Genomic DNA, 17,047 nt, shown 5'->3' with positions numbered 1-17,047 from the left:
TCACGAGAGGTGAGAGATGCATTAAGTGTTGTTGACTTGATTGCTTTGTGAAGAAGTGGAATGGTGTTTGTGTTTGGCCATGTGCCCAAGAATCACATAGCGGTTGCCGTGGCATCCTCAAGGCAACATGCTTTCATTCATCGTTAATGCTAAATGCACTCGCCGAGAAGACATCTCATAATTCCAGGGGACTCACATCATACAAGTAGAACCAATATCTACTGATTGAGTGCAGGACCCTCAGCAGCAGGTTGACGTCCAAAGAGGGGTCATCAAAGGTTATGCTCTCTGGAGGCTCTGAAATGAGGTATGTCTCTAAGGGATTGATGACACTGGGACATACACCATCTGGAAATAATAGATAACGTCACCGTTATATTTACATGTTAACGCACGAAATGTTTGCCCTAGTAAAACTAAGGCATAGTTCAAGTGCAGTTTAATCTTTGACAGACAGAGGCAAATGCTGTGCAATGTAAAGTATTAGAGATCCTCACCATGCCACAGCTCATCCTGCTTCTTGGCATTGCGAGGGGAGGTTTTTGTGGGTGCAGTCTGGGCTCTGCCCCTCTTGCCCCCCACAGTGTCTTTGCTGCCGTCCTCATCCTCTCTAACAGGCTTATACCTGAGAGTGGGATTAAATCACATGTTCAATTTTAAACTCCATCTGAGGCCACATAAAGAGAAAGTGGAGGAAGCTAGAACCACTAAACTAAGCAATTATGTTACTATTTGATACTTTGATATGGGTGTTGTTGACTATTGCGATAGATATCGCTATATTTAACATGTAACTCAAGAAATAACATTTTTATCATCTAATGAAATAATTTTTTTCAAGGTGGAAAAAGAAGCAGGCTAAATATATTATCTAATCAAGTTATTTATTGTTAGTAATGCCGCTAGACCCCTATTGGATGAGGATGCACTTCTAAGGTTGCTAATTGATCAAGGTCAGAAAAAAGCATGCAATTCCATATAAATCTGTTGGACGTCTACAATTTTTTTCAGTGCTCTTGCTTAACAGCGCACCGCTTATACACGCCTCTATATACAACACAGGTGTTAAACACAAGGTCCGGGAGCCAGATCTGGCCCGCCACATCATTTTATGTGCCATATGAAAACAGATCAAGTGTCCACGTCCACGATCCTTCCTAAAATCTGCACCCAAAAATAATAATGTAACCTTTATTTTGTTGCCCAATTTTACACTTACTTCAAAAACAGTTGGACCTTTTGACTTTAAAACAAAATTTTAAAATCCATAAATTTGTCAAGTATACAGTACGATGAGACGGTTTACCATTTAATTGGTTTCACTGTCATAACAGCCCTGCGAGGGAATCTGTAACTACGTGGTCTGTGACAAAAATGAAACTGACACTCCTGGTTTATATCAATGCTTAGAGTGCACCCTTATTGTGTTGCTCCCAACATTATACATTTGCGTGCCAATTCAATATGGGAGGTATAAAGAGTTTCTTTATACGAGTATTTCATGCATATTCTCACGCTAGACATTAGTTTGTTTAAACCAATTGAGACGAATTAGTTACAATTTAGTGCATAATTTGTTGCGCTTTTATTTACTCATATGTATTAGATTAGTGTGCTATACTCTATGTTGCCTTATTTTTACATTTGTGTAACTATATCTTGTAATAAGAATGCCATTTTTCTTTTGGGTGGGTGTATTTTAATTAATCTTTCATTCATTTCATTTTTTTACTATTATGAACAGGTCACAAAAACAGTATTTATTAGAATCAGGAGATATGAACTATTTAGATACATGATACACATAATAGATTGTTCAGCTAAATCCCCCAGCTCTAATTTCCAACTGCATAGTCTTGTGCTTAATAATTGAACCTGTATTATGTTACAATTCAATTCATTTTGCATATCATTTCCTAATAATGTGTTTTCACTTTTATATTGCATTATATTAATTCAAAATTCTTGAATAAATCAGAATGAAGCTCAATATACAAAAATACTCATACAGTCTAATCATTGAGAAAAGTTACCATATTGTGTGCGTTTTGGTCCAGATGCCTGCTCGCCCAAGTGGGTTTGCTTCATCATCTGTGGACTCCCTTTCTTCTTCTGCCTGAAGGCTATACTGTCTCACAGCCTGGTAAACGGTCATGTTGTATGGCAACAAGTGGTCACCAATGTAGAACTGTAGTCTATGACGTACACTGCCTGAATTCAGGAACTGCGCAGCCTACATAACCAAAAGGATTATATTCATGTCACCACCAAAATGTATTTGTAAATGGTTCAGAAAAAAAAGGCATGCACATTTTGCATTGAGTATGTCACATACCAGTGACTCATCTATTTCATCGTCCGAACCATCATCATCACTATCTTCATCCTCTTCTCTGATTCGCCCATACCCTGTACACAAGAGTGTGACCAGTAGTTGGTTACAGCTCAATTACACAACAGAGGAAACTTGAGAGAATATATAAAACTGCTGCTGGTCTGGTCATCAGCAACAGTAGGGGGAAAGATTGTCACTCACCTCTGACAACAAGGTATCGCTCAATGGCTTGTACCAGGGCCAGAGGGTCTATCTTCACGGGGCCTCCTTTCCACTGTTTAACATTAGTGCAGTCTGGATGCCGCTGCAACTGACACTTGAGCTGATGTGTGTTGAAGAACTTAAGTGCCTGTGAGCCTCTAGATAAGCATATTCACATCATTACACAAAATAAATTAATTTAAAGTTATATAAAATGAATAGTTCACTCAACTGACCTGCTCCCATTGCCATTCCCACTGGGGAAATCATGCACTTTGACAGGAAACTGCTCCATTTGACTCAGACAGCTGTTCATTTTGTGAACCAGTGCCAGGAAAGGCCCATTTTCTGTTGGGTCCAGACAACTTACAGGCTCTGTTCCTGGAACCTGCAAATTACAATGCAGAAGGACACAGGGTTTAAAAAAAAAAACAAGAAACATCTTGTTTCCTAAATATACTTTACTTACCGGGCAGCCGATAAAGACATGGAGGAACCGTTTGAGTCGCAAGTCTCGACTAAGCAAGTCTCTGTCTGTCTGAGATGTTAGGTAAAGCAGGAGCTGCTTCACCAGCCCACTGTGTTGGATCTCAAAAGACGACACATCAGATTCTGACACAATACTGGAGATCTCCGAAAGACACTCCAAACCACCATCCACCTATGAAACATAAAACATAAAGCATCAGACATTCATTGCCTGTCGCGAGATAACGTATGTGAGAAACTGCATCTTGTACCTGCAGGTTGAGCTGCTCGGTGGCTGTGCAAAGCCTCTGAAGTACATTCAGTGCAGGATTGCTACCATCTACTTTTTCAGAGTTGAAGTACCGCTCTACAAACTTGTTGGCCTGTTCTTTGATCCAGGCCTTGATTTTATCTCTGCCAAAACACAGAAATCAGTTAATTAATGAAAAATATTAGCACAAACACATTCAAACTCATGATTCCACATTACATCAAATATTTTTGGATCATACCTATTATTTGAAATTGAGTCCTTGGGAGGTGTCCTTGCCAGCCCACTCACCCCAGCTGTACGTGAGGGCTCGGAGTTCGCATTATTGGTTTGGGCACCCAGTTTACCCCAGGTTTTAGGATTAAGACTGGCCAAGAAGGATGATTTGGGTGACTGAGTACTTGTGGGGCTTTTAGCTGTTGAGAAATCAAATATTTCAAGTTAAGAACATGCACAAATGCTCAGAATTTGTCTGAATCACAAACATTCTATTATTTTTGACAAATGCTCCAGCCTGTGTGGTGCATGCACTGCAATACTAACGAGATGATTGCATAGACTCATACTCAAGAGTAGGTAGACAGAGTAGTACGTGTTAGCCAAACTTACCCTGATTGTCTACTTTATCATCATCTCTTGGTGGCGAGTATTTGGGCCTTCTGGGCCCCCTCTTCGGTAATCGTTTTCTCTTCAGGACATCACTTAACCTCCTGAGTATAGACAATAGGTGCACGACAAATGGTTATTACCAAATTTGACGGATGAAAAAAAAAGTATTTTTTGTTCTGCAAGATTGACTGACACGTTTGAAGAAAAAGTCAAATGTTTCTAAAGCTAGCCATTTATGTTGATCAATGTCTTTAAAGGGGGTGGGGTGGGTATGGAAAATAGTCTTCAACTGCTTATGAAGAATTAAGATGATACTTGAACTTAAGATGGGCAAAGATCTGCCACTTTCAAGCAATGACCGGCCGAGGCTATTTGAAATCCTGTCAAACCCAAAAGGTTAGCAGGGCTGACGTGAGTTTTGTTGGATGCATAGACTAGCATGAGGAGACAGGGTGATATGTGTAACCATGATAGCTGTTGATGAGGGTGGTGGGATGTGGCCCCTGCCAACACTCACAAGCAGTAGATACAAAATAGCGACACAGCCCTGTTCAAATGTCAGTTTCTAGGTGATATAAAAAAGAACATGGGGCAATAATAGATCACTTCACAAATTGGCCCACCATTAATGTGACTTACAGTAAGAACTATTCAACGCAAGAGGAGAATAAAGTGAGTCTTTGATAAATAAACAAGTGGAACCCATCATCCAAATTTCTCGTCTAGTCTAGTCTAGTGGACATTAACAACCAGACTTGGAATTTTGACATTTTCGTTTTTGGGAAATCCCGTCACGTTGCTATTGATAACTATCACGTAAAGATGCATGATTATCATAAAATAATAATAATAATAATAATAAATAAAAAATAATGCATAACATCCATTTTTAAAACTCGTTTGGCTTTTGGCCCAATTTGAGACAGTTTTCTGGTGTACTATATATATATATATATATATATGTTAGTATCATCAATTTGTATATTTACTTACTGCTTTCACTGTCCGTTATTGAAATGTTGCAATTTTATGTTATATTCTGTGTAAAAGTGTTGTGAAATGCGCTACACAAAGTTGTACTGTATTATATATTGGTTCAATCCTATCGGATGACGATGCACATTTAAGGTTGCTGATTGGTCAAAGTCAGATAAAAGCATTAAATTCCATGTAAATGTATTGCATGTCTTAAAAAAATTTGCACTGCTCTTGCTTAACAGTTGTGTTTACAACACAGGTGTCAAACTCAAGGCCAGGGGGCCAGATTTGGCCCACCACAAATCTACTGATCATTTAAAAATACATATGGCAAGAAACATCACACCCTACTCACCCTTGTGGACTGAGGTCCAGTGAGTCATCCATGCTGTGCTGGAAGCTAGGAGACCCCAAGTCAGGAGTAGCGTTATTGGTGGTCGTAGTGGATGTAGTGCTGATAGTGGTAGTACACAGACTGGTACTACTACTGGGGCAAGCCTTGGGGGGACTAGTAACTAGAAAGCACTCAGACTCCGCCAAGTTTTTAACCTGATGCATTACACCTGTAAAGCACAAAAGCAGGCCTTGACAATCTATTTACCCATGCAATATGAATGAGCATAGCAGAATATGTATAAAAAGAGTCACTTTAAGTTGGAAGGTTTGGGAAAACTTCACAGTCTCTTAAAAAATTAATTTGGTAAATCATGTTACTTTCTCATGGGCTTGCATTTAGCGACTGAAATTATACGCATTGTGTTTCCTGTGGATAACGATCTATGAAGCCCAAGTCTTTGGTTGTCTTCATTTTACAATACTCCATTCAACCTTTTCTACCACTTTTCCTACATGGTCCCATAATACTGCAGCCAAAATTGACTGATTCTGCTTGAAAGACTAAACCATTTAACTACTACACTGGATGTGTCTTAAGTCAATGTTAGGACACCATATCCACACTATGGGTCACTGAGCGGCGAGCCAACATCACTATCGAGTCCCGAGGGGGACAGCTTTGCATTCCCACGCAAACATCATTGTGTTATGTTGCAAATGTCTAGATGTGTCATTCATAAAGATAAGTTTATCACAACAGTGGCACCCACCATTTAAGTGGATCAGTGGGAGACTGTTGCTAGTTAACTTTTGCCACATATAAATGAGTACATTGACGACAAAGAAATGGACTCTTTTATTACTGGGCCCCTTATCCTAAGGAAACAATGTAAAATAATTCTACTCATGTCTGTTTCTCACCAGCACTTTTTACCCGTGTCACTAACAGAACAACATTTGCTGGAATGTGTTTTATATGGTGAAATAATTTCATCTTGCTACTCGCTTTGGTTTCATCAGCCTGTAAACAAACTGTGCTGCAGTGTTAGTTGCTCACTGTCTGACACTGCAAACCCACACCAATTCCAAATGACTGAGAGAATGGTGCCTTCTTTAATTAACTTTGCCACCAGCTCTTGATCAGTGTTAACAGTGGCAAAACATCGCTTCAGCAACAAAAAAGTTTAATAATGCTAATTTTAAAAAGGGCAAATTCAATAGTCACACAAGCACGAAGAAATGAAAAAAATACCCCAACTGTTTCAAATTTTAGGGGCAACGTGATCATTTTGGGGCAGTCTGGAGCCCTGCGTAGAAAAACAATATTTGCGTGAGAATGATTCTGAGTAAATGTAAAGTATTTATTTCTTTCATGTTACCTTCGGGGCTCTGCAATTAACTACTACACTAACCATTACTTTTATTTCAAAGATCTAGAGGTAGGGCATTTTCTAAAACTGTCAAAAGACTTTAGCTGCATTAAAACATTGTGCACAATGGCATAACATATAGAACTCTAAGACAATTACCTTCTCTCCTGAAATAGACACTGAAGACATCAGGCAGCTTCTGCATGAGGATCTCAGCCATTTGTAGAGAACCCACTACAATCTTCAGGTCTTGGCTAGATAGCATTGAGGCAATGTGACTGAGGGGAATAAAAACAAAAAACGCAAGTCAAGTGTCTGACAAAAAAAACAAAACTAAATAACTTTAATAAATGTGGTCCTTTTTATGACACCTTGGAAATTGGGTGTATTCATACCAGCAGCCAGGACAATATTTACCTGGACACTGCATGGTTCCTCAGCACATCCTTCAGCAGCTCTGCGTCAGCAAAGTAAATGATCCTGAGGATGGCTCTAAGGCACTTGTGTCTAACTGCAGGTCCAGCAGATGAGCTGTACACTTCATACAATACTCCAAATAGAGTTTTGATAAAACATTTAGCCAGCTCGGGATCTTCCTTCATTAGCTGGGCTCGTGCATCTTCTCGTCTAACTTCCTGGTGGCTCCCTGGAGAAAAGTGCAACACCATTTTATCAAGAGTTCAATCAAAGTTAGTCATTTCAGTCTGATGTTCACACAACTCAAACGGACTACTTCTTAACATAACTGAAATAAATGCTCAAGTCTTTTAGATCAAATACAGCACATTGTCCGTTTTGGTTTAGAATCTTAGTTGAGATGATACCGGAGTTTGGATTTGCAAGTGGATTTGGCTTCCTCTGGATACCACGTGCTGTTCCGGTGTCTTCGTTAATCTGCTGCATAGAGTTAAAGTCAATTGTGTACACACGACCCAGCGTTGACAAGCTGATCTCATCTTCCCCATTCTGGTGGGCTGTCTGTAGGAAAAGAATCACAAAACACAGCCATATTTAGAAATGTATTCAAATGTGGGATTTTATCATGATTCGTCAAACTATGAATTTACTAGGGTTCCATAATAAAACTTTCAACACTTCCCAATATGCTTATAGTAGATCAATACCTCAATAATGCGGCTGTCAATGCGATTGTAAGGGTGCCACAGCCCTCGATCATCCCTCCATTGCCAAATCACTCCTTCTGTCATTTGGGCGCTGCCCTTCTTCAGCATTACATCAACCGCAAAGATGCCCTCTCGAGGAAGGCAGGGCATCAGCTCACTAGATGGGGAATACAGCAGCAGGGAGAATAAATAGATACACTGCCATTATATGGCAGATTTAAAAAAAAAAAACTTGCACCTGCAGCCATTCATACAACAGAACAAGTCATAAATTCCTGCGAGTATTTTATTTCAGTGCATCACTAAAGATGCCCAGATTTCTCACAAGTTCACCTGTGAGTTTTTCATGAAGAATTTTCTGCTTAATGGTGTGGTGTGAGAGGTTTCTAAAGTAAAAATCAGTGCAATATTCTTCAGAAACAGGAATAATGGTACCAGTGAATGTCTGGGAAAAAGAATTGAAAATATGTTATGGTACGGAGAAAATCGGTGCTACCATATGAGAGAGGTCAGTTCGTAGAGCTCTTGAGGGCTCCGTGGTACAAGTTCAATCTGTTCCTGGCAGCTGCCATTTGATGCCCCGCACAAGAGGAAGCGCAGTGTTTCTGCTATGTCTGTTGAAAAGGTTTAAAAAAATAAATAAAATTAGACATTTGTGGTTATCAGACAACTCATACCAATGCAATTTTTTATACTTTATAAAATGATGCAAGGTCTTGCCAGGTATTAGAGCGTGCTCATTATGTTTGCGTTTTATTTTCCATTCATTAAATGGCTGAATAGTGCATCAGCATTTGACTCTCCTTTCGCACTTGCAATGTAATTAAGTATACTGTGAATCTCTATAACAAATGATTTATTAAAAAAAAAGTGTGATTAAGTGCAGGGTGAAACAATGCACCATAATAAATGCTATATAACTGAGCTGTGCAAAATCTGAAAATCTATTCCTGATCATCCTGATGGAAGGAAAAACTAGCAGAGATGTTGTGGCTGTGTGCATGTGTCAAATATGCACTTTTGGGGAAAACTGCTGTGCTGATAATATGTATGCAAAAACGTACAGTACAAGAACCCTTGCTCTGTTGAGCAATGTGAATGGACAGAATGCTATATGAACCATTGGGTTAAGAGTGTTAAGGGCACAGGAACTCACTTTGTTTCATGAGCTGAACTGCCAAGCAGGGGCAGTTGGAACACATGAGGGAAAACATGCGCACAACCATGATGAACATCCCAGAGCTAAGTATAGGTGGTGTCACTACCAGCAGCTGCTGAATGTTGGTCAAAAGGTCTCGCGATGCAACTTCTTGCAGCAAGTTCTGTTGATTCAAACATAAACATTGGCTTTGAATACAATTGGTTAGAGAAACATGGCAGTCAAGAATAAGTCTAAAAAATAAACCATATTAAGTATTGAACAAACCTCCTCATGTTGAAAATTGTCCACCAGTCTAGCAAAACAGAGGCAAGTGCTCTCAACAGACTTTTTGTCCTACAGGGCAGGTTAAAAAAAAAGGGCAAATTAGAAAATCTAAAACGTTTCACACCCACGTGCATTCTTGTCATATTTTCAAATGAATTAAAGCGTTCATGGATTAAAAACAAGTGCCATGAATGTGTGTAATTTTTATCAGTGACTTTGCAAAGCAGTTCATATTACAGGACCACATTTTTCTGACTATAAGTCACTCTTGAAGTTATACCCACCTCTCCCCACCACCACCGGAGTAGCTTCCGCATTTCGCCAGTCCCTAACGAGTTCCTCATTCACTCCAAACTTTCTCTCTGCAGCTTGATTACAGTTTTTAGATGTAAATTTCACTACTTACAGCTTCTAGTGTGCAGAATATGAGTCTCTTTGGGGGGTCATTTCTGTGAAGTCTTTGTAAAGAGTAGGAGATATTATTGGATAAGTCTAGAGTGCCCTGTCGTGGCTGTCTGAGAAATTACATAATTTTTTCCCGTATAAGTCGACTTAATATTCTGGAAAATTAGGGTAAGCTGTTTTAAGACAAACCTTAAAGACTAACATTTTATATGCAAATGTTTCGTCGTCCGGTGACGAGCGAGCTGTGCTAGGGCGAGGCTGCGATTATGCGCAGCCAATCAGGTCACGGGATAAAGCCACTCGTGCTCTCATCGGTCAATATTATGGCCGGGAACCAATCATGTGCCTTGTTTGAGTGCCCGTGAGTATGTGTAAGCCTCCGAGTCAATTAGTCTTTTCAAAGCAACATATCTTTCCGCAATATGGCCGTATTTTTTTCTTTGTTTGATGACTATGTTGGAAAAATCTGCGAAAAGGGGCGGGGATTAGGGATTACTATGACTGTACATGAATATAGTGGTGTCAAGCAATAAAAGATTTTAACTAAGCGTCAAAACTCTCCGCAATTAATTGCGATTAGTCACATTTTTCAATTACTACTATTGGGTGCTATTTACTTGAATACAATCTTGGAATTAATGTAAAAATCACCAAATATGAGGTATATTTTAATTCCAAGACTGTTCTAATAGCTTCCTTTGATCCTTGAATACAATCTAAACTGAGTCATCTTATTCCCCCCCGCCCTCAAAACATATACAGTACATTTAGTTCTGCCCACAAACACCACACACAAGCAGTGTTGGTTTGCAAAGCCAAGTGGTAACTTGGGTAGGGTGATTGGTTCTGAGATAATGTGCTAAGATATGTACAGCCAATATGGTACATTATTTAAATTGGGCTTTGTACCGTACGCAAAATATTTTTTAAGTAAATAAAACAAATTCAAAATATTTAACTGCGTTACATTTTTTTAAATTAATCTCCAGAATTAACGCTTTTATTTTGACAGTCCTAAGGGTCCGTGCATTGTATAGATTATGTTTTGAAGGGCTATTGGCATGCAAGTTTAGTTATTGGGAAACCTGTTGACAGACATGTATTATGAGATGGGGAATAAAGTACCTGATGTGCAAGTCTCTGAGTCAACAGAGGTAGGGAATCAGCAACAAAGTGGAACTCATCAGGTGTTATGCTCTGGCAGCAGTTAGCTGCTATGGCCAAGGCATTCCTCTGTGCATTGATGCTGAAGAATTCTAAGTAGAGTAGGCAGTCAGCAAGCCCACCCTGTAAAGAATGACATGATCATGTAGGGTAGTTTGTAGGTAGTGGTGAACACAGACAAGATAGCTTATTTTACACACTTACAGCTTGCAAAATTGCTTTGCTGTGTCGCCTTGACAGCATTTCCAAGGCAGTCAGGGCCTGCTCAGCTACGTCAATAAACTGGATCACCTGAAGCTGCATACATGACATTCCTTATCAGTGTACATATAAAAAGGTCACCCTTACCTCTTGCAAGATTGTTAGCTCTGTGTCTCACCTTTTCCAGGAAGACAGGAATAGCATCAACCACCACAGCTGAGGACCGGGGTAGGGCCTCCATCATATAAGTGAGTGCACGGGAGGCATGATTCATCTGGGGGCATAGATAATTACATTAAAAAAAAAAAAACACTGAAAATATTATCATCAAGTTACAGCATACTTACAATGTCAAAGTTATGCTCCATTTGCAACAGTGTAATCTGTAAAAGGAAGTTGAACAAGTACAAGTATTTGGTAAAATTGGTAGTAATACATGCCTTATGTGAAAAGCCTGCTACATTGTGCAGAAGAGTCACGAGACAAACTGAATAAAACTGACCAAAGCAGGCACAACACTCTTGACAGGGAATCCACCAAGTGTTTCTTCATTGCCCATTACCAACAGCTGGCACATCTCAATGGCAGCTTGGAGCTGCTGAGACTCGTCACCAGTGGCCTGCAGGCCTTGTAGTAACTGCTGAGCCTTGGAGCCTGGACAAAAAAAATAGTCACAATTTTTAAAATAATTCTTCAGTGCTTACTAAAGTAACAGATGCACAGATAAAAAGGTACTACTTACTGGCACCACTGCCGATAGTCCTGTGAAACAGCTGTGACATGCGGGGTCCCAGGGGGCCAAATAGATGTGGGGGGAGACCCCTGGCCTCCAGTAAAGCTATAAAAAGAACACAAAGAGGCAGGTACAGCCAATGCGCATGCATAGGCATCATGACTATATGAAAATATGTGATAAATAAATGTTGAGGATATGTAGATCTGAGGTACCTTGAAGCCTTCCCATTTCTGAGTCATCAGATTCACTCTCTCCAGAGGTGGTCATGCCGACTGCTCCAGTAACTGAACTCGAAGCTGGAATGGTACATCACATTTATTTAATTATTGAGGAAATCAAATAAGTTAACACGACGCTTAGTTTAGTTAGTCCCTTTACTAAATGTAGAAGTTTAGTTTCTCGACCCAATAACTGTTAATCAAATGGTCAAGTAGATACCTGAGGCGCCCTGCGATGCCTCATCAGTGCGAGCAGCCGACGAGTTCGCCCCATCCTGGTTGTTGTCAGAGTCAGCCATTTTCTCCTGTCGGCGAGCGTCAGCTGCCCCACGCTTGCCCAGGCCTGAGCCCCGCCGACTGCACAGAAGCAGAATCAATATTAGCGCAACAAAAATAATTCAACATGTCTGCTATCGTCAAAGTCAAAACAGACAGGATTTTCTCTTTAATGAGGAATGCTATAGTTTGATCATTTTTGCTCAGGGTTTTTTATGGTTGTAGTTTAAATAATGGATTACTTATAAGGTCATGCAGTCTGTCGGGCCAAACCCTGTAACCAAATTTTATTCATTCTACTAATGACAACAAACTTGCTCAAATTTCCCTCAGAGTTCAACAGTACCTAGAGCAGGTGTGGGCAAAGTACGGCCCGGGGGCCACATGCGGCCCGCAAAACGTTTTAATTCGGCCCGCCGAATTTGAAAAAAATTAAATGAATAAACCTTGTTTATGTTTTATTTTCTAAATACTGTGGTTTTTCAAAGACATATATATTGTTGTAATGCTTTTGTTCACTTTCATTTAAAATTAAATGTTTTTTTTTTCTTCAATGAGGTGTGGTTACCAAAACACTCCATCTATCTGGTCCTGGTCCGGCCCATTTGTAAAATTTTAGAACCCATTGTGGCCCCCCTATCAAAAATGTTGCCCACCCCTACCCCTGTCCTAGAGGATATTAACATCGCCGTGCTGGAACAACCTCTCGACTTGCCCAAGCTGGCTGTGTGTCCCCCCCCCCTCTTTACCAATCCAAATGAAGTGGACCCGCTTTCAAGATGTGAATGACATCAGCAAGCCATGGTGGCAGATGTGCAAAGGTTCCAAGGAAGAATCTTTCCATTAGTGCATGAATGCAGAGCACATAAGGCTGAGAAAATGCATTAGACCGAAGGGGAAAACGTACCGGCAGCTTAGATTTAAACTATTTTCGTGTCACCAGTTCAGGAGCTTTTATTGTCAAGAGACTTTTGTGTTTACAAAACAAGGGGGGGGGGGAAGGGGGAGGGGTATTTTCTCATTATGTAAGACCTTTTGTCTCAGTATGCAATTACAATACCTTCAATTCCGGCCTATGGAACTATTTGATAAATAGTGTGTGTAAGAGTCTATGCTATTCAAAATAAAATAATACGTTAGACACATCTAAGTCCTCAATGCTGTAAGAGACCAACTTAATTAATTGCACTAACAATGACAATACTGTAACAATTACACCATCTCGGGCAAAAAAACCCCAAAGAAACCATGAAATAGACCTAACAGCCAAGGTGACTGTAATCACAGCAAAGCATGCAATTTAACGACTTGTCCGCCATCCTCTGACGCGATGTTAAGTGCTGATGACGAACTACAAATCCCTTAATGAAGCCAACAACTGCATTACCAAACAATAAGTCAACCCGTGATTAATTTGGAATAAGAGTAATCAATGGTTTACATTTTTATCGAAAACAGTTTTTCTTGACATTTTCAATTATGATGCAGCGTGATCATATTTAAAATAGAATTTTTATTTTTTTTTTTTTGCAGCGCAACCCATTTTAAGTGTTAATTGATTTATGTTGGAATAATAATGTCTTCTGTGTTCTATGTCAAAAAGAAAAGTTTTAGCCCGTTCAATTGCTACAATATGCTCTGTTTTTGCCCTGTGCACAATTGTGTTTGACACCCCAGAGCAACACTAAATGTATAAATAGAGAATCATGGCAGCAATAGGACATAAATGCCATTAATTCATGTCCATTGGATAAAATATGACCAAGAGAAGAATCTTCTCAATTTACTCCAGTCTAATTCAAGATGCAGGCATATATATATATATGTATATATATATACCTGGTGCTGGCACAGGAGCCCGTGGTCTTCTGGCGTGTGCTCCGCCGAAAGCTGGGGAGCTCTGCTGGAGGAGACTCGCTGCGCTTTTTAGTGGATTCTCTCAAACCTTAGGGGAACAAAGGTGAAATTTAAAAAGCTGGTGAAACACAGTGGAAGTATGCAGGGATTTGAAGACTTGCGCTAAAACCTTAGCGCAAGGGTAATACAACTTCTAAATGTATTTTCACAGGTTAAAAGTCTCTTTCACAGCCTGTACCACTGGCTCGGCAGGGTAGCGATATTAATAGCACCAGTGGCACTATGACAGGGCACCCCTTCATTGCTACATGGTAGAAGGCATACCTAAGAGTCATTATTCATTTCTTCAAGATGATTACACACCAGATTATAATAGCAAATCCTAAGAAATCAGACCATTCCTTTGTGTCCTTTGCAAGGGACAAAACTAAAATATTACATCAAAATGAAATTACTGAAAACAAAATGCCTCCCAGAACTAGGCCCAACACGGAGATTTGTGCTGGTTTACTTACCATTAATGCTGTGAATACAGTACAGTGGTAAGATATCGGATGATGAGAGATGAACAAACTGGGAGAGGTGCAGTTCTTCTAAACAGAGTGGTGTGTCTCTGCCTGCCTACAAACATAACTGAGTCAAGTGATAGGCTGATAATCAAGCCAAATTAGGAGGAGTCTCCCTTTATGGGCCCAAAGCCAAAGACACGGAGGCCCCTTACTAAGAACAGTGTGACCCAACAATCATGTTCACAGGTACTATTCACTTCAATGGCAACATTTTTATGGGGCTGGGGGGGAAGAGAGATAAGCATGTCTGATTGTCGCTGGGCCAGACTGCTGAGAATTTTGAAATAACCTCAAAATATAGTAAATCTTTCAATTACAATAGTCTATTCCTTCAAGTAATAAATTTAAAGTTTGTGTCCAAGTACAGGAAAGGTCAAATGTTAGCATGAGAGGGAGTCAAAGGGTAACAGTCAAGTATTTACAGTACAAATTTTGTGCAGGAATGAATGCAACGCCAAGTGCACTTTGAACCGGCAAATTTCAAGATGCGTGCGTGTGTTGGTCTTAAAAAGTAGATAACAGGCTGATGTTATAAGAGGAAAATCTTCACACCAATGTGTTCACACTTTTTTTTTATGAATTCCCTTCCAATATGCTCTGGTCAAGACTTGATAAGCTTGAAAGGAAAAGGTGAAATATGTATTCTTATTACTACTACTACAACGACTATACTTCTATGCAATCATCTTGACTTTCACATCTAATTCTATACAAGGCAGCGAAAGACCCACCACCATTATAATGTTCAACTATTACCTGATGCGTCCTTAATAGGGCAATCAAAGAAACTTCAGCTAGGTCTAATAAAAATATAAATAAATAAAAACAAACAAAAAAACCTCCTGATTCAGGTGTGTGCTTTAACAATTAGGCTATATGCACTAATCAGAGGCATGCATGGCCCATGATCCAAAGGTCCTTGGAGTTTCCATTTGTTCTGGGTGTTAAAACAAAGTGGGCCTCAATCTTTTTTCTGCTATGTACCGGTACATACAAATCCATTATATTCACCACGATGGTAAAAATTATGCTTTAATGAAGTCACTATGTCGATGCTTAAATGTGCAACCGAAACCAAAGACCAAATAGAAAGAGGTATAAATATACGAGCAACATAAAAACTGGGGTATTTTATAAATAAAACTGTGCCTTCACGTTGATTGTTCTATGTATGCGCCAACATAACAAGGCATCACAGAACAGACTAAGGGCATAAGAAAATCTATAAAGCTCACCATAACACTAAATCAACAGCCTCGTGCTGTGAAAAACATTTTCTTTCTTGGTCACAAGTTCTTCTCATGGGTCATCACTGGGCCTTATCCCCATTGCAAGAAACTTTGCAAATGTTTTTTTACTCATTTTGTTACCTTGTGGGTTAAATAATGTTACGTGAGACAATTAGCATCTCGACATGGGTCAAGAGTATGCATGTCAAAAATCAAGAGTATTTTTGATGGATGCAATTCAGAGAATCCGGTCACTTTTCAATATAACATTTTCAGCCTCGAATAATAAACTGGAAGTGCAGCAAGTTTTTTATCCTTTCATCTGTACGACCCATCGCAACCCGCTCCAAAGCGGCCTGTGGCCTGGTGGTTGGGGACCTCTGTTCTAACCATCACATGCATTTACGATTAGAACATTCCAACGGCATTTAAAGAACGGAGAAAAAAAAAATGTTCAAAAGGCAGATCGGCTTCCATTTCAAATGTTGGGTGAATGTTTCAATGAGTTGAAAAAAAATTGACAAGCCTCTAAAGTCAATTTCTTGTGTTATGATGAACACGCGATCAGATATTTGGCTAAACTATCTTCGTTTCCTTTTCATCTGTTCCCAGTCTTACTCTAGTGTCGCATGTTACACACCACTTCGTATGGCAGGGGTGCACACACTTTTTCAGCAAGCGAGCTACTTAGAAAATGACCAAGTCCAAGTGATTTACCAACTTTCTGTATTTAATCAGGTACAATATATACTGGTGCAGGCGGCAGAGTGGACGACTGGTTAGCACGATGGCCTCACAGAGTAGAGATTGTGGGTTTGATTCCGGCTCCGGCCTTCCTATATGGAGTTTGCATGTTCTCCCCGTGCCAGCGTGGATTTCCTCCGGGTACTCCGGTTTCCTCCCACATTCCAAAAACATGCATGGCAGGTTGATTGAACACTCTAAATTGCCCCAAGGTGCGAGTGTGAGCGCGAATGGTTGTTCCCACTTAGTGTGACCTGCAACTGGCTGGCAAACAGTTCAGGGTGTCCTCCGCCTACTGCCTGAGTAAAGCTGGGATAGGCTCCAGCACCACACACGACCCTGGTGAGGAGAAGCGGTACGATGGATAGATATACTGGTGCACCTTGGGTAACTGCATGAGCCCACATTGTACAATACAATTGGTGTATATTTTCTGTCCTCACTTTACTCTAACTGATGACTTGCGCTGAATGGAATGAAACAGGGATGGAGCACAGACACGAGTGGTAAACCTTGCACACGTTTCCCAA

General features: G+C 40.0%; 1 protein-coding gene across 2 annotated transcripts in view; it reads right to left on the bottom strand.

The window, feature by feature from the left end:
• trip12 (thyroid hormone receptor interactor 12) overlaps nt 1-17,047 on the bottom strand; it is a 32,572-nt gene that overhangs the window by 6,444 nt on the left and 9,081 nt on the right. For both annotated transcript variants that reach the window (XM_088301119.1, XM_088301120.1), the window contains 27 exons: nt 13,958-14,063; nt 12,063-12,199; nt 11,837-11,920; nt 11,631-11,726; nt 11,391-11,542; nt 11,236-11,271; nt 11,067-11,162; nt 10,892-10,984; nt 10,649-10,810; nt 9,119-9,187; nt 8,849-9,014; nt 8,189-8,306; nt 7,693-7,849; nt 7,393-7,546; nt 6,986-7,214; nt 6,728-6,846; nt 5,218-5,425; nt 3,885-3,985; nt 3,517-3,691; nt 3,277-3,418; nt 3,006-3,197; nt 2,773-2,924; nt 2,537-2,694; nt 2,336-2,409; nt 2,034-2,233; nt 498-625; nt 197-348 (listed from right to left, as the gene is read on the bottom strand). In XM_088301119.1, the coding sequence (XP_088157245.1) occupies nt 197-348; nt 498-625; nt 2,034-2,233; nt 2,336-2,409; nt 2,537-2,694; nt 2,773-2,924; nt 3,006-3,197; nt 3,277-3,418; nt 3,517-3,691; nt 3,885-3,985; nt 5,218-5,425; nt 6,728-6,846; nt 6,986-7,214; nt 7,393-7,546; nt 7,693-7,849; nt 8,189-8,306; nt 8,849-9,014; nt 9,119-9,187; nt 10,649-10,810; nt 10,892-10,984; nt 11,067-11,162; nt 11,236-11,271; nt 11,391-11,542; nt 11,631-11,726; nt 11,837-11,920; nt 12,063-12,199; nt 13,958-14,063 (3,656 nt within the window). The remainder of the gene's footprint in view (nt 1-196; nt 349-497; nt 626-2,033; nt 2,234-2,335; nt 2,410-2,536; nt 2,695-2,772; nt 2,925-3,005; nt 3,198-3,276; nt 3,419-3,516; nt 3,692-3,884; nt 3,986-5,217; nt 5,426-6,727; nt 6,847-6,985; nt 7,215-7,392; nt 7,547-7,692; nt 7,850-8,188; nt 8,307-8,848; nt 9,015-9,118; nt 9,188-10,648; nt 10,811-10,891; nt 10,985-11,066; nt 11,163-11,235; nt 11,272-11,390; nt 11,543-11,630; nt 11,727-11,836; nt 11,921-12,062; nt 12,200-13,957; nt 14,064-17,047) is intronic.

This window comes from Idiotropiscis lumnitzeri, chromosome 7 (assembly GCF_059441095.1).
Source record: "Idiotropiscis lumnitzeri isolate Australia: NSW breed Sydney's pygmy pipehorse chromosome 7, RoL_Ilum_1.0, whole genome shotgun sequence".
In the NCBI taxonomy this organism is placed as follows: Eukaryota; Metazoa; Chordata; class Actinopteri; order Syngnathiformes; family Syngnathidae; genus Idiotropiscis; species Idiotropiscis lumnitzeri.
This window is presented reverse-complemented; position numbering and strand designations above follow the sequence as displayed.